This window comes from Blennius ocellaris, assembly GCF_963422515.1.
Source record: "Blennius ocellaris genome assembly, chromosome: 8".
Lineage (NCBI taxonomy): Eukaryota > Metazoa > Chordata > Actinopteri > Blenniiformes > Blenniidae > Blennius > Blennius ocellaris.
This window is the reverse complement of record NC_137657.1, coordinates 5,545,240-5,565,696: the sequence shown is the minus strand read 5'-3', so window position 1 is coordinate 5,565,696 and position 20,457 is coordinate 5,545,240. Positions and strand designations below refer to the sequence as shown.

Here is a 20,457-nt window from a genome sequence, read left to right as displayed (position 1 = left end):
ATACGTATTGCAATTGATCCAACACTTGAACGTCGCTGTACTCTTAAAGTACGTTTGCGGCAAACTGCGTATAAATTACCCAGTGTGAACAAAGCCTGCTGTGGAAGCATTTCCTCAGTTTTAATTTGTTAACTGCCAACAACCACTTTCATTGTGTTTCAAGAGTAAAAGCGTGTACCCGATTAGCAAATCCCCAAAGTACCTGTCTGATTATTTACAGCTCAATTGGAAATCTTTGAACTGACAATTGTGGGACCCAATAAAACCTGCATTGTCACAGAGCCAAGTCGAAGTGAGGCTTTTCAAGGACACCAGATATAAAAGCGCACGTTCACACGTCGGAGCAGTTCAATTGGACCGTTTTATTGAAGACAACTTGAATCCCACAGAAGTGGTGTTAATCCTAGAGTTATAAATAAGTAAATGTAGCACTGAGGTCAAATGAAGTCCTTATAGTGGGCCACTTTAACCTTCATGTAGATGTTGACAATGACAGTTTCAACAATTGCATTTAGTCAATCGTCAGACGCGATCGTCTCTTGGCAGAAGGTGAATAAACACTCATTATTTTATTGACACCCTTGATGTTCTCAGTTGCGGTATGGACATTGATCGCTGAACAGGTTTTCCCTGACAGGCCTCTGTTGTGGTTTCTGTTATTGTTTTGTGGCTTTTGTTATTGTGTTATGGCCATTTGTTCTTGTGTTGTGGTTTCCGTTATTGTTTTGTGGCATTTGTTATTGTGTTGTGGTTTTCTGCTGTCGTGTTGTGCCGTTGGCCCTTCTGGGCCACTGTATCTTCTTAATAGAAGAAGACAAAGCAATCAAATTGCCTCAAGCCGTCAAGATCAAAATTGCCCTTAACCGGACAACTTTAACAGCAATGTTGAGGTCTTACTCGATCTTACCAGAGCACAAGTTCATCTATCGAACTGAAGTTTTATTGCATTTTCTTCTTGAATTCGTATATGACAAAGACGGTTACCGGATTATGTTGATCGTTTTTCACTGAATCTATTATTGTTAAAGGGGGAAAGTTAAAGGGATGAGAGGGAATTTAAGACTCCCGTCACATCATAATGTGGCTGAATACCCGTTTCTGTTTGTCTTTGTTGACATTAGAGAGACGTTTTATAATCCTCCTGTCAAATTATTTCGGAATGACCACTTGTAACACAGCTGTTTCCTCAGGCTGCTGCTGGCGCTAATCGTGGACCAAAGTGTATTTTTCTTTCTGGATGTTGCACCATTGAATCACCCCAGAGAGGAATTTAGGAACTCCAATCTAAATTAAACAATCGAGGGAGAACGATCGATTTGTCATTGGGGAGGGCTGGGGGGGCTTTACACTAGTCTTAGATTACATCTTGTACCTGCCTCGTGTTTTTTTTAATACGTATTACTGCCTGTGAAGAGACTGAAAAGGAGGCAAGTAGTTTTTTTCTTCTCCATTCTGGCAAGGGGCGTGGCTCAATTTATATATGACGTCACACGGATTTGCCTCATTTCTAAACTCCTTCAGCCTATACCTCCTTCAAACCTTCACCAGTTTAAACATCCACCTTTTAAAACTCTCTCGAAACGTCTTCATACATTTTAAACTTTAAACGTTCGCCACACCATCAGCTGGAGACTCCATTTAACTTTTAAAACGTTGCATCATCTGCCCACTATATAAATGCGAAAACATCTTTTCACCATCTACTACCAACTTTAACCTGTGAGCCTTCAAGTGTGATCATGTCTGTCAGCTGTCGGTCGTCTCCATGGCAACAGACAGTCACACACACCAAGAGTGTATCTGGGACTTTATTGATGCTTTGCTTTTACCGGCAACATTTTGATACGTTTTCACTTTTAGTGGTAACTTTAATGCTTTTTTTCACACCTGGATTATAAAATATATATAGCCAATAAAACTTCATTTCACCATGTCATACTTTAATATGTGAGAAGTATGTTTTATTGTGAAATTACATGTGAATTGGTATTTTAATTCATGACACTTATATATTCGATTCCAATTTTAATAAATTAGTGACATTTACTTATTTACTTAATTTTGGCACATTCAGTTTCCCATATCTACGGGCCTACAGAGAGTATAAAAGACATTCTAATTAGGTCAGCGTTCCTGCAAATTGTCGGTCGAGTGTGGTGTGCATCCTGACACACACCCTAACAATGAGCAGAGTTCATGTGGTGTGTGTTGAGGGTCCTCCAGGGAGGTGGTCTGAGGGGCCAATGGCCAACAATAACATTCCCGTTCCTGTTTAAATTTCAGGGCCAAAAAAAAAAAAAAAAATCTTGTGTTCAGTGAGCACAGCAGAGCAGGGAGGACCAAAACTACCACAATTGGTCCGTCAGATACCGCAAGAACAAACCAGGCCGTCAGTGACGACACGGTCTACTGAGGTCCACCAGACTCTATACAACAGAATCTATTACAACGTCAGTTTTCACTTTCAACTCTTTTAACCGATTTCAGTTTTGGACACATTCTAACCGCAGGTTTTGTTGTCTTTTATTTGTAAAAGTTTCCTGAACAACATAGTCACGTTTCACGACCACATGCAGGGGCTTCCCCTTCACAGCCAGTCAGGGACCCCCTACCACGCTCACGGCCCTCTGACTGGCTGGTCTGGAGTCGGGGGGGCCTAGTCCTCCACTGGCTGCGGAACATTGTTCTTTTCTGCCGTTTTGAAAAAACTTGATGTCCAGGCAGGTGCGATCATTTAAAGTAAAAAAAAAAAAAAAATCATTTGTTAACAGACAAATCAATTAAAAGTTGTAAAAAGTGGGAGGGGGGGAATACAAATCACCATAAATTATAATGTTGTAAATCAAATTCATGACTTACGCAAAATCAAAAGTTTTAAGGAACATCTCCCAACTTGAGTTTTTTTTTTTTATTAACATGATCTACAAAAAAAATGGTTCCAGTTTCTGTTTGTGTGGCTGCAGTTCTGCCGCTGTCCACCGGGTGCTGCTAAAACCCACCGGACATGGTCTTGGAAAACTGCAGCAGTCCAAAAAGTCCCGTCCTCTCAGCTCTCGTCGTCCTCTGCTGCTTCCGTCCGGCTCTTTACTGTCAACTTCCACTCGTCTCCCACCTCCTCCCCAATAACGATCCGAGTCTCTCGCCGCTCCTTGTTCACCTCCCTCTCCTCCTCGGCCTCTTTCGCCTCATGTTCCTCCTCCTCGCTGTCCTCTGCCATCTTGTCGTCCTCTTTCCCGTCTTTCTTCTCAGCGACACTGCTTTTCATGTTGGAACTCTCCTGCACCCCCTTTTGGTTCTCACGGTCCTCTGTCGCCTCCTCCTGGTTCTCCGTCTCCCGTCTGTCCTCTTTCTCCTCCATCACTCCATCTGGTTGTTCCTCAGGCGCCTCCGCAGCATCTCCTCCGTCTTGCTCCTCTGTGTCGTCGTCGTTCTCCAGTTCCAGCAGGTCTGGTGAATCGCAAGCATCAGAGCCGAGCAGGCTCTCTGTCAGAGTCCTGAAGAGTTCCAGCTGAGCCTCCTCTGGTTTCTGACCGACTGCTCCCTCTGGCGCCGCCACGTCTTTGAGCCCTGGCGTGAGCGCCGTCAGCTCGAAGGACTTCTTCAAAAGATGAGGAACCGTATGGAAGTGTGTCAGGGCTTCAACCACCCAGTCCACCAGCAGCTGGACCACATTGGCCTGGAGCTGGTGAGGCATCGCCTCCTGCAGCTCTTTGGGGTTCCCAGCCGTGAACTTTGCCCAGCGGGACAGCAGGAAGCGCTGCAGCACCGGCTTCACACACACCTCCAGGGGCTGCAGGCTGAAAGAGCAGCCCCCTGGGATAACGGCTGGCAGGGTTCCCCCAGTGCTGATGGAGATAAGGAACGGATCTCCCAGGTGTTCCCGATGCTGATCCAGGACCAGCATGGACTTGCTGGGACGAGTCGGTCCAGCCATGACTTGCAGCCACACCTTCTTTGTCCAGGCGTCCAGCATCTCCTCCATCTGCACACTCTCCGCAGTGACCTCCAGCAGGACAGTCTCCGGCAGTGTCCTTACCCCCAGTGAGCTGCTGGTCAGAATCAGAGTGGGCAGCATGGCGCCCTGCGCCAGGACCGTCAGGTACACGGTGATCAGAGGCAACGAGCCGGTGAACTCCAGCGCCTGTGACCTCCGAGACTTGTCCTGGAGCAATCTGAAGTCCACAAACACACAAAGTTCGTCCATGGCAGCCACGGCGCCTTCAGGCACCTGGTGGACACGGATGACCTTTTGGACGAACTCCCTGAAAGACCCCACTTTGGCCTCCAGAGAGGGCGGCAGGACGCGGCTCAGCGTGGGCGCTCGGCCGAAGCTCCACGGTCCGAGCCGGTGCTGCAGCAGGAAGCCGACCGCCCAGTCGTACGAGATGCGAAAGGAGTCAGTGAAGCTGCCCTTCTTCTTCAGCATGGAGGCTCGGTGGAAGAGGCTGCTCTCCGTAATGGGAAGCTGCTGCTCACGCATGGCCAGGACCCAGGACACCATCTGGGCCACGCCGTCCTCGCTCTGCTCCTGCTCGCCCTGCGTCAAGTGTCTCTTCGCCTCCCTCAGCCAGGACCGGATGAGCTGCGTCTCCGTGGAGAAGAACCTGGAGGCCGGGTGGAGACCGTCACACAGGGCGAACAGGGTGACCCGCAGCTTACGGGCGCCCATCGAGTCCTCTCGCTCCTTGGAGGCAGCGGCAGGGCGGGCGCTGCCGGTTGCCGCCGGCGCCGCGTGTTTCACGTCATCTGGAAGTTCCTCCCGCAAAGCTTTGGCGTCCTCAGCGTCCTCCAGGTCCTCCAGTCCTTCTTCGTCAGAGAAGTCCACGTCCTCCACCGGAGCCATGGTTTGGTCCACGTCGTCCTCCACCTCGTCCACCTGGATCGTCCCACTGCAACAGACAGCCACAATCAGCAGGACGGCAAACACGCGCTTCAAACGCCACACAGACGGTCCTCAAGTCCCCGGACGCCGTCCAGGTTCTCAGGTATCAGGCGTGAAGCCAACAGCGATTGATTCACCTGCTCACGACATCAAACCATAAGAAGCTTTTTGGTCACAACGACAGTACGCGTTCCCCAACGACCCCGAAAAGATTTCCACTTCTGGTGGCCGACGTTCTCCCACCTTTCCTAAAACCTTGTTTACAATTGTACTCCAGGAGTTCTGAACCATCCGGCCATCTTTATATTCTCTTAAATTGGGATTGTACAGACGGGGATACCTCCTGACACGAGCGCCCAGTAGGCGTCCCTTGTTCGTTGTTCTGGCGTAAGCGTGGTCGGAGTGCACAGTCTGCGCGTTCCCAAAAATTGGGCGGCACGCGGTTGACCGCAGAGGGGTCTGCGCGGACCCTCGCGCACAGGGGTGGATGACGGTATTTTTGTCACATGGACCAACGCGGACCCTGCGGACATGCGGAAAGTACGAATTGGCTTTTACTCACTCGCACACCGTCACCAAAGAGAAACTACACTTGGGCAACTCGTGGTTTCGAGAGCCGAAGTCGGTAAAACACAGCGTTTAAGGAGCCTCCCGGAACCATCTATTTCAGACTTCACATGTTTCCAAGTCAACTAAACAACAGGTTTCAAACTAAAATAGCAGAACTTAAAAGAAAATGTTGAACTTTAAAATCATTTATATTTTAATCTGCATGGCACTTAATGTTTAATTGTCATGCAAAAATGTTTAATTGCCATGCAATTAAAATATTTTATATTTTAATCTGAATGGCAATGAAACATTAATAGAACACAAACTGACCAATACTTCGGTTTCCGAAGAGTGAGGGTTTAGAGAGCCATGCGTCATTCTGCACTAATAACACTATTTACCCCCCAATGTATCGGGGAACACGACCACAATTCTAGGTGGAACATCAACTGAAGATCCACCTGAAAAACTACTGATTGATGACAGGACAGAGCCTCCTGGAGTCTGAACCACTTATACTGGAACAACCACTGAACAGCGGGTGCAGTGACTCAAGACATCCTGATGTGTCTTGGTACTGACTCCGCCCACAAACTGTCCTGACCCCCCCCCGCGTGACCCCATAGTCAATTCTTTACCTGATCCGATCCTTCAGGAAGCCCACTTTTATGGATCCTAGAAGAAAGCAACACACAATCACACTACATTAATAAAACAGGTGGTTTCAGGGGTCAGGACAGTTTGTGTGTGTGTGTGTATGTGTGAGAGACCTTTGCCGCGGGGGGACATGCCATGGTACTCCCAGAAGCAGTTGGGCTGTTTGCACAGGTTGGTCTTGCAGGCACTGCACCCATACACAGTCTCTCGCCGCAGGTTCTTCAGGTTGCAGATTTTGCACCTCCTCGGCATGCTGCTGATCTTGGCCATGTAGTGTCTCTCTTGTCGAGTCTCCTCTTCGGTCTTCACCTGCCGAGTGGAAGCGATCTCCATCGTCTCAAAGTACTTCTGGGCACACTTGGCCAGCTGATTTCCCAGACGCTTGCGGAAGTTGACCTGCGTGAAGAGGCCGTCCTGCACCCAGGGAGGCGGGTTGTCCTTGCGGCTCTCCCGCAGCACGATGAAGGCGTTGACAATGCTCAGGTTGACCAAGAACCAGAAGAGGCTCCGCCAGTGCCTGTCCTGAGCGATCCCTCCCAGAGGGTTGCAGGCCAGCAGCTGCTTGCAGATGTCAACACCTCGCATGTTCTCCTGCAGGAGGCGGAAGGCCATGGGCCGGTCGATGGGGTCCAGCTCGCCCACTTTGGACTGAGACCTCCTCCAGACGGTGTCGGCGTCGCCCACCGTGGCGTTTGTCGACAAGCAGCCCATTTCTTTGGTGTCCCTCCACCGAGTGGCCAGCAGGGGGCCATACTGCCTCTGGAGGAAGTCCCCGGGTTTGTCCAGCTGGCCCTCCTCCCACAGCTGTGGGGGCAGGATGGAGCTGAGCGGGGGGAAGGAGCTGGAGGCGTAGATGCCCTGGTCCAGCAGCTTCTGCATGAGCGGCACAGAGGTGAGCGTGCAGGCCAAGTAGAGCTGGTGGCGTTTGTCCTCCAGGTCCTTCACCAGCTTCGGCACCACGGTGAAGCCCGGCTCCTGGCCCGCCCGCTGTTCCGCCTGGATGAAGAAGCGGTGACAGTATCCAGACTTGGAGTCACAGAGGAGCCACACCTGAGGCTGGGTGTTGGGGTCAGCCGTGGCAGCGTCGCTCTCCTCCTCCAGGCTGGGCAACAGCGCGCGGTCGATGGTCAGGCAGCAGTTCGGCCGGTAGGCATTCCACATGGCCCCGCCCAGGATATCCAGCATGGGCCTGAAGATGTGCAGCGAGTCTGTGGGGTCCTCCGTGCCGCGGTACTCGTCAGTGGTGAAGCTGCCCATGCAGATGTTGGCAGCGATCTGGTTGAAGCGTTTAAAGCTCATGGCTCGGTAGAAAGTGTAGCTGTTATCGTAATGACTCCAGGACCAGTAGTGTGCCAGGTTGGGGAGGTTCTGGATCCCCATGAGGACCACTAGACCGATGAAGCCTTTGATCTCGTGAGTGGTGACGGGGGTCCAAGTGGAGGAGGAGTGGTCTAGAAAGTGGGAAATCTTGGCGTGGGCATTGGTCTCGGTGGTGATCAGCTCCACAAGTGCCTTCGGAAACACCAGGTTGAAGAAGTCGATAGCGTCACTGTTCTTGGACAGGCTGTGGCTGGGCCCGCTGGGCTCTGTGAATTCCACGGCAGCCTCAGAGTTGTCCTCTGGCTCATTCCAACTCTCCGCAGACCGCCAGGATGGGCTTGATGAGTCCAGGAGCTGGTCCTGTGGAGTCTGCTGCTCTTGATTCTGGCAGAACTCAATGTCCCGTTCCCCGTAGGCTGAAACGGGAGAAGCAAAATAAGCAAACGTTCAATCTACTCCCACCCGATTTCAGTGTTTCAACACATCCCGAAACCAAAACATTGACCAACGATAGACTAAAAAGGAGTCGCTCACAGAGGAACCTTAACACCACAGAGGAACCTTAACACCACAGAGGAACCTTAACACCACAGAGCACGAAACCTGCATCATCAGCTGATAGCAGGGAAACCAGCCAGTTCAGAACACTGGGACCACTGCAGTCTGGAAGCCAGCAGAGTACAGAACAAATCTCATCACATGTTCTCCATGATTCCAGGACGTCAGGATGACCCCAGTGAAGGGTTCAGATGTTTTTCGTCACATTCATAACTGAAGTGTTTCAGAGTGTGTTCTTGTCTGCACCAAGATTCATCATCAAATTATGTCAGTTATACAAACACATGAACTCCCAGCGGTATGCTTGAGTTACGATGTTGAAGAGCAGCAAAAACAAAAACTGATCCAGCAAGTTCGGGAAGCCACGTCCTTGCACGCACGCACACGCAGCGTCACCGTGGTCGCGTAGTCTTACTCTTGCGGAAGCAGGTGGCACTGTAGTGCGTCGGGTTGAACAGCAGGTGATTGGCCATCTGATCTGCAGTCTGAGGCCGGAAGTCACAGAAAGAGCAACGCAACAGGAACACGCTGCAGAAATCAACACACAACAGCGTCAGATACACTTCAGAAACACAACAGACGTGCAGCGCGGGTTGTGTCGCCGTGTGTTCTCACCATGGAGGAGGCATTTTGTGCAGAGTTTTAGCTTTGTTGTGTCGTACGTGGTGGCTGCAGTAACGAGAGAAGTGAAGCCGTCAAATGCAGTTGAGTGAGGGAACACTGGGATCCTGCAGTAGTCTACACCTGGAGGAAGCACTGATCTACTGGCTACTCACTGGATCATGTGTGCAGCGTAGGCACGGGAGCAGCAGCTGCTGTAGGGACACAGCATACAGTGGACGTGAGTGGGATAGTGAGCGGGCAGGTCGGAGGCGTCCGTCCCACACTCCAAACACAGCAGGCGCTCGTCACCAGTCCAGGTCCTGCAGGAGGGTCGGAGAGAGGCGCGGTCAGCGTCCGCGCGGCAGAGACCTCGCGTTGTGGACCGAGGTCCCGGCTCACCTGTGAACATTGAGCCCGCGGCCGATCGGCTTCTTGGTTGGAGATCGTGGCGACCTGGGGTTGGGGCTGCTCTTGTGGAGCGGTGGCCTCGGGACCTCCGTCTTGATGTTGATGGGCTGGATGAGGGAGGAGGGACTCTGGAGGAGGCGGCTCGGTGATGATTGGACGGGACGTCGGAGCTTCCCGTACGTCCTGATGGTCACCTGTGGACGACAGGAGGACGGAGCTCAAGCGCTGAATGAGGGGTGGTCTGACCGAAGGGTGGACGGTCGTGGAGCTGACCTTTGACCCTGGTGGGAGCCCCTCCAGCCGAGCGGGGCGGCGGAAGCTGCGGTGGTTGTCCAGTTTGTGCTGCAGTTTGTCCTTCAAGAGGACAAACTGCAGACGGCATCTGTTACAGTGGAAGGCATGGTTCTTCTAAAGGGACACACACCAGACACACCAGATAAGAGACTCTGTGCACGCGTCTGTGTCTCTGTATGAACACATTTCTGCGTGTACCTGGTGTCTCAGCATGTGCTGCTGGTAGAAAATAGAGTTCCTGGTGACTTTCAGGCAGAAGACACACAGCAGAAAGCGATTGTCTCGGTGGAAGCTGGCAAAGTGCTGCAGGACGTTGGAGTAGAAGGACGAGCGGTACGAACACACCTGGAGGGACGGGTCAGAGCGCCTGAGTTCACACTGTCAAAGGTCAGAGGTCGGGCTAACACTTTGTAGTGAAGCTCGCAACATCTCCGCAGAGGCTTCTCTAAGAATTCACTGTACTGACCTGCTGACCAATGACAACATTTTAAATCTCAGGTCAGACGCACCTGGCAGGAGTACGGCATCTCGCCCGGTTTGTGATTGGTCTTCATATGGTTCAGGAAAGACGGCTCGTTCTCAAACGCCCACTCACAAATACGGCAGATGGCTGAGGGGGAGACGGGGGGGGGGGGGGGGGGGTCTATGGTCAGCACTGGCTGGGACAAGACAAGGCCAGATATTCCTTGAGTCGTCCCACAATGGGCAGCAGCAAGTAGACCGTAAATGGAAAACATCAAAATAATACAATCAAATAACTGGGGCTCACTCAGTAGTCCGGTCGTACAGTCAACTTGAATGAGTAAACCCTTATAGTGTGTGTGTGTGTGTGTGTGTGTGTGTTTCTTACAGGAGGAGTAGGCGGGGGTGGGGCCGTGGACCTGATCCTGGTGGATCTGCAGCTGATCCTGACCTGAAAATTGTCGGTAACAGAACCTGCAGGATTTCTTGTCACCGGAGGTACTTCTAGCCATCTGCTCCGTGTGCAGGAGCATGTGCTGCATCAACCTGCACACACACACAAGTCAAAAACAACAACCAGACATGCTGTCCAGGCGCAGCGTAGGGCTGTGGACCCACCTCAGGTTGTTCTCCGCCAGGTGGCCACAGCTCTGACAGGTGAACTTGGAGGTCTTCAGGCCCAGAGGAGGTGGTCTCCTCAGGCTCAGGTCTCCTTCAAACGTCCCGTAATAGAACTCCTCCACGCTCATCACCACCCGGGTGGCGTCAGAGGTGAGGCTGCTGGAGGAGACCACCGGGGCGGGAGCAGCTACACACACACACACACACACACCACGGTTAGAGTCAATGATGTGTGATGAGGCACTGACTCCTCTGGAGTCACATTTACAATGTAAGAACTGACAAGAGCCTCTTATTTGACTCTTCATCCCACAGCGTCAACTGGTAAAGCTTCATATCTCATCAGTATTCCTCTTTCAATCACATAAACATAAACACAAACATAAACACAGGAAGACATTTGTCCTACAAAGAAAGTTTCTTTTATAGAGATGGATAGAGCATCTTTCTTGTGCCCAAGCAATTCATATTTACTGTAAACTAATTAAAGTACAGAGATGTGTGCGGCACTAATTCAATTTTGACCTTTAGTAAATATTTGTTATTTTTCAAACTTTAAATTCTGGTGCTTTAATCAATTTTAATAATGGTTGTCTGTCAAAATGATAAGAAAAAAATATTTTAGGCCAAAATTTTGTTATGACATACTTGATTTTTTCCCCCCGACTTCTCCAACTACTCCTACCTTATTTTAAGAAAACAAACCCCAAAAAAAACTCACTCAATGGAGATTATGACCAAAATTCAGTTCACTGACGCCCCCTTGAGGTGAGGCTTGGTACCTGCGTGCCTCACTGGCTTGACTTTTCTCTGCACCTTATTGTTACGATCAGCGAGAACAATTCTCTCACACGTACATTACAGACATGACACAGGCTGTAGAGTCCTGCTGTATAACAAATATTTCTGCAAAGTTCATATTGTTGATATGCTGATGGACAGAAACAGGCGGCGTCATGTGACCCAGCCTGTATTGGCTCAGTCAGACATGAGGCTCACCTCTCCACTGCCTCACCCGGGATTCCTGCCCTAAATTTGATGGCCAAATACTCAAACGCTGTGATTTTTACTTAATAAAATATCAAAAATGTGTCGTCATACTGAAAATGCACCTTTAACACAAATCAGTGGAAAATATTAATATTTATTTTATGTACGTTTTTCTTTTTTTCCCCCCCTGACCGCACGTCACTGGTGAGAGTAGAACATCAGTGCCCGAGTTACTTTTGCTAGATACTCCTGGTACTTTAGTTACTTTCAGTTGCATACCGCTGCTGATTACTGAGACTCCATTGGCTGAGCCGGACGGGAGGGCAGGGGAACCAGCCAGGTTCAGGGGTTTGGCTCCGCCCATCTGGGTCATGTGGAGGTTAACTGGAGGGGAAGAAACAAGTTGGTCAGCGTGAGCACATCCCCCCGCCCCCCCCCCATTTCTCAGAGGTGACTGACCGGCCCCCGACGTGGTGGTGCAGATGGTCAGAGTTTTGGGGAGCTGCATGGTGGAGAAGGCCGAGCCTCCTGCTGGTCTGGCCTGGATGGTCTGGCCCTGGGGGATGACCGGGGACACGCCCATGCTGGGCCGAACCAGCTGACCCAGCGCCGAGGGGGCTGCGGGCGACACGGGACGGCCGAGGTGAGTTCAGGGGTCGTGGCGGGGCGCAGGATTTCTTAGCGTTGAGATGAACTTACACTGGAAGAGCGTGAGCGGCTGCACCGTCTGGCCGGGCTGCAGGTTCAACACCAGCGGGCCACCAGAGTTCATCATGGCCGGGAAGCCCTGCACGGCAAACACTCATTCTCAATAGACACCACAGGTCCTGAATGAACACGTCGGGGAGCCTGTGTCCTCCTCTACCTGTGTGGTCAGGAGGATGGGCTGCCTGCCCCCTGCCCCCGCTGCTGCTGGGAGCAGGAACGCTCCGCCTGCGGTCTGCGTCAGGATGAGGGGGGGGCCCTGAGCCATCACCGGCTGGCCGGAGGACACCGTGGGAGGACGGGGAGACACCAGAGAGGAGGAGACGAGCTGCATGGCAGGAGACGAGGCTGAGGAGAATAAAAAAACAAGAGACGTCTGAATGTTTGTGTCACCGAGGATCCGTGTGAAGAATGCGGAGAGCGGGAAGCATGCACACACACACACACACACACACACACACACACACACACACACACACACACACACACACACACACACACACCTGGGGTGTTAAGTGTGATGGGCGTCGCTGTCCTGGAGGGCGGAGTCTCTGACGGAGGTCGAGGAGAAGGAAAGTGCGCTTCAACTGCAGAAGCAGACAGATGTCAGTCATTGTGTGTGTGTGTGTGTGTGTGTGTGTGTGTGTGTGTGTGTGTGTGTGTGTGTGTCTCTCTCTCTCTCTCTCGCTCACCCGGCTCTCCGTACAAGTCCATATAGTCGTCGTCATCTTCCTCCACGCTGTCGTCCACCTGCTGCCACGGCTCCAGCTCCTCCTCCTCACACTCCATGAACAACTCGGTGTCCATGTTGCTACGGTAACAATCATTGCACGCGGTTGCAAGTCCAGTCAGGTGTTAAGAGGCAAACGTGCTCAGACACATCAAACTCAAACTTTGTACAGGTGACCACGTGTATCCATACAGTCAACCTTCACAATAGTTTAGTCATTTACACCAACAGCAGAAACGATGAATAACTTTGTTTTTTTTAATTAAAGTTTAGTTTTAAGTTGCAAAGCTGCAGGAAATTTTTCAATACAATTTCAATTATCTTTTGTGACGTTTTAAAACAAATGCTGTTCACAAAGTAAATAACACAAGTACCATAAAAGCAAAATAAAAAGACTGAAGTACTTTATAACATCGTTATTGAGCAATGTGAAGTGGTGTCGTTTAAAACTTTAGATAAACACATTTTGTACAATAAAGTCTAAGTGGTGTGAAGTACCCATATAACTTGAGTTTATATAAAGATTTATACAAAGCCTCGGGCTGCAGTACTGGCAGTGACCGAAGGGGGCGGTCGACCGCTGTCTCTGCACCCAGGACTGTCTCTCTTTTTAAAGCCGAATGAGGCGCTTCTCTTCCGTCGGGAAGAGGCCTTCTGTCCGGGCGGTCCTGTTGGCACGGCGGGGCCCGGCTGGAGGAACGGAGCCGGGTCGAAGCCGGACTGGAACCCCGTGCAGCTGCAGCCGCGGGGCTCCAGTTCGGCTCCGAGGGGACCCCCTTCCCGCCTGGGTGATCCGCCCCGCCCGTGCCGGAGCCTCACGGATGTGACCCGGCCGGGCCGGTTCCGGTCTTACCTGCTGCCGGGGCTGGACGGTGCAGCGCGGACGGGTTAGCTCGGTTCTACGGAACACACGCTCCGGTTCGACGGGTTGAGGCGGGTCTTCCTCTTGTTTCTGATTTCGAACTCACCGATTGGCCGAAACTACACCAACGTCACTTCCCTGTACAAGCAGCGCAGTCTGTGATTGGTCGGACAGAGACGTTTTGGACGTTTCTGCGGAGCTGCTGTCGCAGGTTTTGACGCTTGCGGTGATGAGACGGTCCGCGAGCCGCCGCTGAACCGCGCAGCGGTGACAGACGACGCTCTGCATCATCGCGCCGCCGAGCGGCCCGCCCCTTGAAGGCGCGCCGCCATCTTGTTTTTGTTGCTTATTGAAGGGGCGGAGCCAGGCTTTGACGTGACTTGGCAAACTGCAATTCGCAAGTCGAAGAAGAAGAAATAAAACAGCAAGCAGTTACCAACTCAATAAACAATCAATAACGAACACAACAAGTAAACGACACAACTTATAACCCAACCAACAGTGAAACAATACAACAAAGAAATAATGCAATTAATAAGCAACACCACAAACAAGCAATGCAATAAATATACAAAGCAAGCAAACAACGCAATTAACAAGGAAACAACGCAACTGACGAGGAAACAATCAGCCGTGCATTTCAGACCCAGGCCTTCACTGCTGGTCTGCGTCAATCCATCCCTCAATAACTTTTTAATGGCTACAAAAACCATGTTACCATGCAGAAATGCAGTATAAATATCCTTAAATAAATACCTTTACATGCTGAATAAATAAAGTTCACGTCTCTTCTCCTGCTGCAGCGGGATAAAAAAGTGGCTGCTTTTCCAGAAACTTCTGGGGGTCGAGGAGGGAGACAAACGTCAGCTTTTCGTGGTCTTTAAAATAATATAATGGCAAATAATATAATCCCGAATCTTGCCATGGAGCTAGTAGTGAGTAATAGTAAAGACGTGCTGTGGCGCGTTCATTGACCTCTTGGAAAAGTCCACCTTGAAAATTGTTATCGACAATAAATCTGCACCCAAATGTCTTTATCTTCTCCTTTAGTCGTTGTAGGCTGACAAAACCACTATCAAATATACACAAGTAGATTTCTGTTCGTAGAGCTCGCTACAGATGCAGCTAGCTAGCGCTGGAGAGTGAACTCTCTGACCATCCAATCAGAGGGCTTGAATACATTGACGTCATGCTGGGCGTACCAGAAGGCTCAGCCTCCCCAATATCAAAATCTGATTGCTTGAAGCAGCATCGTGACCGACACTAGATTTATGCTGCTGACGCCTGCAGAATTGAATCTGAAGGCCTCAGGCAGGTTTCTTTACAGGTTGGCTGAAATGTGATTGATTAAAAGCTTTAATGTGGAAGTATGTGTCTGGAAGCAGCGCAGCTGGGGAGAAGCGATGAGGAGAAGCGGACAGACCTTTTAGAATTATTTAATAAGTATTCATGGACAAAATATAATCAACATCACTTTGTGATTCAGATCGTTTTCTTAGGCCTGCAGAGAAGCCTTGAAGGTCCTGACGGTCCGCCATTGAATAAATGTCTCCATACCTGAGAAGTGAAGAGTCGTCTCTCTATCTGGCTTGTTTCAATTCTTTTTTTAAAAGTGTCTGCGCGAATGAGAACGAATCACAAATCAAACTCTATATAGTGTCATAAAGGGTTTGGCCAATCCCGATCAAGGTAGGTCCTCCCTTTCACCCTCCCACAATTCGGCAGCTCTGCTCTGGCACATGGCACCATGAGAAGAAGTACTTCTTCCTCTTCCCAGGATGGGTGTGTGTGGGCGGAGCCAGTCCAGCTCACACAGACACAGCAGATTTTGAATGCAGCTCCTATGTTGAAATGGATGAAAATCAAGGAAAAGCTAGATTTTTGGGGAAATAAACTTTGAATACAATGATCTTGGACCAACATGACCATGTGAAAGTGTTGAAAAGCTGAATAATATGACCCCCTTTAATGAAATAATCCAACAATCAATGGTGTTGACCAAGTGATGGCCTGCACACAGTTGACTGGGATCAGATCTGGGACTCTGAACCGGACAAAGAGGTGTAGAAGATGAAGAAACGTGCTGCTTTTACTGTCAGAAAAGACCTTGTCGTGTGTGTGTGTGTGTGTGTGTGTGTGTGTGTGTGTGTGTGTGTGGGTGTGTGTGTGTGTGTGTGTGTGTGTGTGTGTGTGTGTGTGTGTGTGTGTGTGTGTGTGTGTGTGTGTGTGTGTGTGTGTGTGACATCACAGGACGTAACACCCCATCGCTGACATCACAGGGCGTAATACACACACACACACACACACACACACACACACACACACACACGCACACACACGCACACACACACATTGCATGGTGGCTGATGTCTCTGGTTGATCCCCGGCCTCTCAGGGGTTGATAATCTGCTGTAATCTGTTAATCTGCTGGGCTCTGTGCTGGGCTCGGCTCTCAGTCTGCTCTCACCTGCAGGATGAAGGATTCCGGAGGCTTCCTGGTGCTGCCGTGGTCCAACAGTGGCGCCACCGCAGACCCGGGAGAGGAGAACCGGACCGGACTGCTGCTGAGATGTGGAGCAGTACTGGGACTCAGTCTGATCTGTAAGTGTATGTGCGTTACTGTGTGGGTGTCACTATGTGCGTGTAACTTACTGTGGGTGTGTGTGTGTGTGTAGGTTTTGCAGTGTTGAGGAGGTGGATAGCTGGAGGAGTGTGTCGTTGTTCCATTCGTCTCGATGGAAAGACGGTTTTGATCACTGGAGCCAACACCGGCATCGGCAAAGAGACGAGCAGAGACCTGGCAGGCCGAGGTCAGAGTCCTGTTCCCATGCTACCAACCACAACAACTGCAACCATCACCATGACAACCAGTGCAAAGTTGTATGAAGTAAAAGACATTTAAGAACTAGTTCTGCAGATTCTGCTCCCAGTCTGTCTGTCTCACTCTTTGTCAGCATGGTAACCAGAGCAGCTGTTTGGAAGACTGGACAGTCTCTGTCTGAGTTTCATATAAAGCCGCAGGTGTGTTTGTTTTGCTGACCAGGAGCGCGGGTAGTGATGGCCTGCAGAGATCTGACCCGAGCAGAGCGGGCAGCCGAGGAGATCCGCCAGTCGACGGGAAACGGAAACGTGGTGATCAGACACCTGGACCTGTCCTCGCTGTACTCGGTCAAACAGTTCGCCAAAGACTTCCTGGACAGTGAGGACAGACTGGACATCTTGATCAACAATGCAGGTCAGTTCACCTGGCTGTCTGTGTGTCTGTCTGTCTGTCTGTGTGTCTGTCTGTCTGTCCTCTCACCTGTCTGTCTGCAGGAGTGATGATGTGTCCAAAGTGGCTGACAGAAGACGGCTTCGAGACTCAGCTGGCCGTCAATCATCTGGGTCACTTTCTACTCACGAATCTACTGCTACCAAAGCTGAGGAGCTCCGCCCCCAGCCGCGTGGTCAACGTGTCGTCCATTGCACACCGAGGAGGTACAACGGCCGACCCCTGACCCTTTGTCTTCTGAGATTTCCGTGATGTCCGTCAGTGATTTGTCTCCTTTGATTCTTCAGGCCGTATCGACTTTGACGATCTGTTCTTCAGCAGAAGGCCTTATAGTGCTCTGGAGAGCTACAGGCAGAGCAAACTGGCCAACGTGCTGTTCTCCAGTGAATTCGCCCGGCGACTCAAAGGTCCCCACAAACACTATAGAATAGTCAGACAAACACACACGCACCCACACATCCGCCCCTCGCTCAGACTCCGCTCTCCCTCGTGCCTCAGGTTCTGGAGTGACGTCTTACTCGCTGCACCCCGGGGTGATCCGCACTGAGCTGGGTCGACATGTAGAGGGCTGGGTCCCCCTGCTGGGGGCGCTGCTGAGGCTGCCATCGCTGATGCTCATGAAGACACCATGGCAGGGCTGCCAGACCACCATCTACTGCGCCGTGACACCAGGACTGGAAGAGCAAAGTGGGAAATACTTCAGGTAGGAGGCGGAGCCTGGGCAGGTGATACTTTATAGAGGGGGCGGGGCCAGAGCAGGTGTTACTTCAGGTTGGAGGCGGGACCAGGGCAGGTGATACTTTATGGAGGGGGCGGGGCCAGAGCAGGTGTTACTTCAGATCAGACACAGGACCAGGGCAGGTGATACTTCAGGTAAGAGGCGGAGCCAAGATAGTTCGTCAAAAGGAAGAAAAATAAGTATGTGCGTGTTTGTGTTTGCAGTGACTGTGCGGTGCAGCAGGCGGCGCCAGAGGGGCGGGACGAGGTGACGGCCAGGAGGCTGTGGGAGGAGAGTGCACGACTGGTGGGATTAAAAGAAACATGAGCTGCAGCGCCTCTTCAGGACGGAAGTGACCAGTGTAGTAATTCAAATACTTTCAGCGTGCAATCAGTCTCCACTACTACTTTTTGTGTTGTTCATGTTTCCTTACCTTTTGTGGCTGAGTTACATCCTGATAATCCTGAAACAATAAAACCTCTTTAAACCCTCACAAGGAGCTGATCAGCTGCCGACACTGGTTTCTTATTAACCGTTAGGTGAGGAATCAGTCAAGCAAAGACATCAAGGAGAAGGAGAACTGAGGAGGTACTTTAGAGCCAAACATTAGAATTCAAAGACAAATGGACAACAGTCCAGTTTGACTCTGAGCCTTCAGGAGGTCGTTTATTACTGATATCTACACAACCAGTTGATCGGGTTCATTCATGACAGCAGATGGCCAACGTCACAGATCTGGATGATATGTTAATAGGAGTGCATACTAGTTTATTTATTTGGTTTTTTTACATAGGTCCAAATGTGAACATTTGGAAAGGGATGCGCTTAGCAACCAAGTTCTCAAAGCTCAAACAGAGCCGCTAGTCGAGAACATGGAATGTTTCAAGCTTAGACGGAAATACACACATCATCTTTATTCCCTAATGTCTGAAACTTGTTCAGGCAGCGAGTACAGTCCCACCACAGACGTCCTCCATGACCCCGATGATCAGCTGGACAGACGTGATGTTAGCTGAATGTTTTAAGAGTCCAATGACGTTCCGGTCACCTTCGGCAGGTCAGTGCGACCAGCTCCTCTGACCCTCGTTCCCACACCGGCAGTTCTGAACTGAAGCCAAGTCACCCAATTCTGTGGAAGTAGAAAAATAAAAGCCTGTTGACAAGTTGCTGGGGGAGAACTGTTCTGAAGAACGCCAGGAGGACGTCATGAAAAGACCAAGCCAATAAAGGTCCAAGGAAGTCCAAGGTGATCTCTCCAGATGAACAAAGAAAGAGTGTGGGGCGTCCATGTTCTTCAGCTGGACTGACCGAGACCTGCCAAGAGCTCCTCCTACTCTTCCATGCAGGAGACATTTAACTCTGCAGCTTCCTCTCCTGCAGCTGTGGACCTGTGGTCAGATCAGGGTTCTTGTTTAGCTTCCCCTCTGATTGACTGTTCTTTGTATTCCTGGCAAAAAGAGTCTAGTTCAAGCTTTTTCAACCATTTTAAAGAGTTAAAGTTGTCTTCTAAGCTCGTTATCAAAGTGGCACCAAGACCTAATAGACGCAATTACGTATAAACTGGCAAGGTGGTAGCCGGTGAAGCCACGTGGGTTGACGAAGCTGCTGACTCGTCTGGAACTTTGCTTAATATAGATCCTTTCTGTATTAACTCTGTTGTTGCTGACCAAACCCATGTGTAGTCTGGTTTGAGTCGCTCTGTATCTGTTACATCTAGTTGCTTTATTTTGAAGAGATTTTAGATGAATGTGGATGTTTTTTTTTAATCCTTTCCTTTCATTTAACACATCATTTCCAATGAATTTATTAGTCATTAAGGTAAATATTGGCCTTTACAGACTGTTTGCAGGCGTTATCCTCAAGAGTAAACATCCCTGTTCCTGGTAAACCATCATTAATGAGGCCACAGACACAGCTACACGCTGTCGCTTAACAAATGATCATCAAACCAACAGAAGCGACGGGACTGTGTTCAGAGAGCGCCCTCTTCTGGTGAGTATTGGTACACAGTCAATGTAACGCAGCTATTTCAGGATCCTTTTGATCCTGCTGTTTGTAGCCTTTATGTCAAACATCAACAATGTTAAGAAGTGTCAATATACAAGTTCAACTAATTGTGACAGTAATTATAACGAAGTCACATCTTACATTCATCCATTAAATATAATTATTAACACTCAAATATTGCTGATGAAAAAAAAAATTTGTCAATATTCTCAGGGTGAGATTTCCCATCACACTGACTTTTCCAGATAAAAAATCTACTACAAATTACAATCAGTCTCCAAACTATGTCGGAGCTCTGTGAAAACATAGTCGTCCAAAATAACTTTTCAAGAAAAGTGTTGCAGGTCAATACAGAGATACGGGACCTTTACAATTCTTCAATTATCTGAATCTTGTTATGTCATTTCTCTCTGTCTGTTGTTTCAAGTCTGTTGTTTCAGGTGTTGTGAGAAAGTGTGTTGTCGCACTGAAGCGTGTTGTTATTGTGCTGTAGTGATGAAACGTGTTGTCATGCTGAAGTGTGTTGTGATGAAGTGTATTGTTGCTGTGTTACTGTGATAAAGTGGGTTGTTGTGCTGAATTGTTGGAGCGATAAAGTGTGTCTTGTTGAAGTGTGTTGTTATTGTGTTGTGGTCGTGTTGAAGTGTGTCAGTGGATAATCTGTAGATCAGCTGGTGTGTCTGACCCAGATCACTAGACTCAAACATCTGTGAGGTGGATTATCTCTTTCTCTGGAACACACACACACACACACACACACACACACACACACACACACACACACACACACACACACACACACACACACACACACACA

General features: G+C 49.9%; 2 protein-coding genes across 4 annotated transcripts; one reads left to right on the top strand and one right to left on the bottom strand.

The window, feature by feature from the left end:
* Window positions 1–199: 199 nt before the first annotated feature.
* pogzb (pogo transposable element derived with ZNF domain b) lies at window positions 200–13,685 on the bottom strand. Of its 3 annotated transcripts, none has more exons than XM_080501140.1 (19): window positions 13,636–13,685; window positions 12,745–12,863; window positions 12,556–12,639; window positions 12,213–12,400; window positions 12,047–12,134; window positions 11,807–11,965; window positions 11,627–11,731; window positions 10,355–10,544; window positions 10,125–10,282; window positions 9,784–9,884; window positions 9,473–9,619; window positions 9,254–9,388; window positions 8,972–9,174; window positions 8,746–8,892; window positions 8,585–8,638; window positions 8,385–8,497; window positions 6,205–7,827; window positions 6,073–6,109; window positions 200–4,889 (listed from the first exon to the last, which is right to left on the bottom strand). In XM_080501140.1, the coding sequence occupies exons 2-19, from the start codon at window positions 12,857–12,859 to the stop codon at window positions 3,047–3,049; spliced, it is 5,490 nt and encodes a 1,829-aa protein (XP_080357266.1). In that variant the 5' UTR covers window positions 12,860–12,863; window positions 13,636–13,685; the 3' UTR covers window positions 200–3,046. The 3 variants fall into 3 exon arrangements, with proteins under 3 accessions (XP_080357266.1, XP_080357267.1, XP_080357265.1); XM_080501141.1 differs by having other exon boundaries at window positions 12,213–12,428; window positions 13,636–13,679; XM_080501139.1 differs by having other exon boundaries at window positions 12,745–13,644.
* A 2,433-nt stretch (window positions 13,686–16,118) lies between these two features.
* LOC308133772 (retinol dehydrogenase 12) lies at window positions 16,119–17,960 on the top strand (the record flags this gene model as incomplete). Its single annotated transcript, XM_080501283.1, has 7 exons — window positions 16,119–16,245; window positions 16,320–16,454; window positions 16,688–16,879; window positions 16,960–17,121; window positions 17,203–17,322; window positions 17,414–17,618; window positions 17,858–17,960. 7 exons carry the CDS (start codon window positions 16,119–16,121, stop codon window positions 17,958–17,960), a joined length of 1,044 nt encoding a protein of 347 aa, XP_080357409.1.
* Window positions 17,961–20,457: the final 2,497 nt, after the last annotated feature.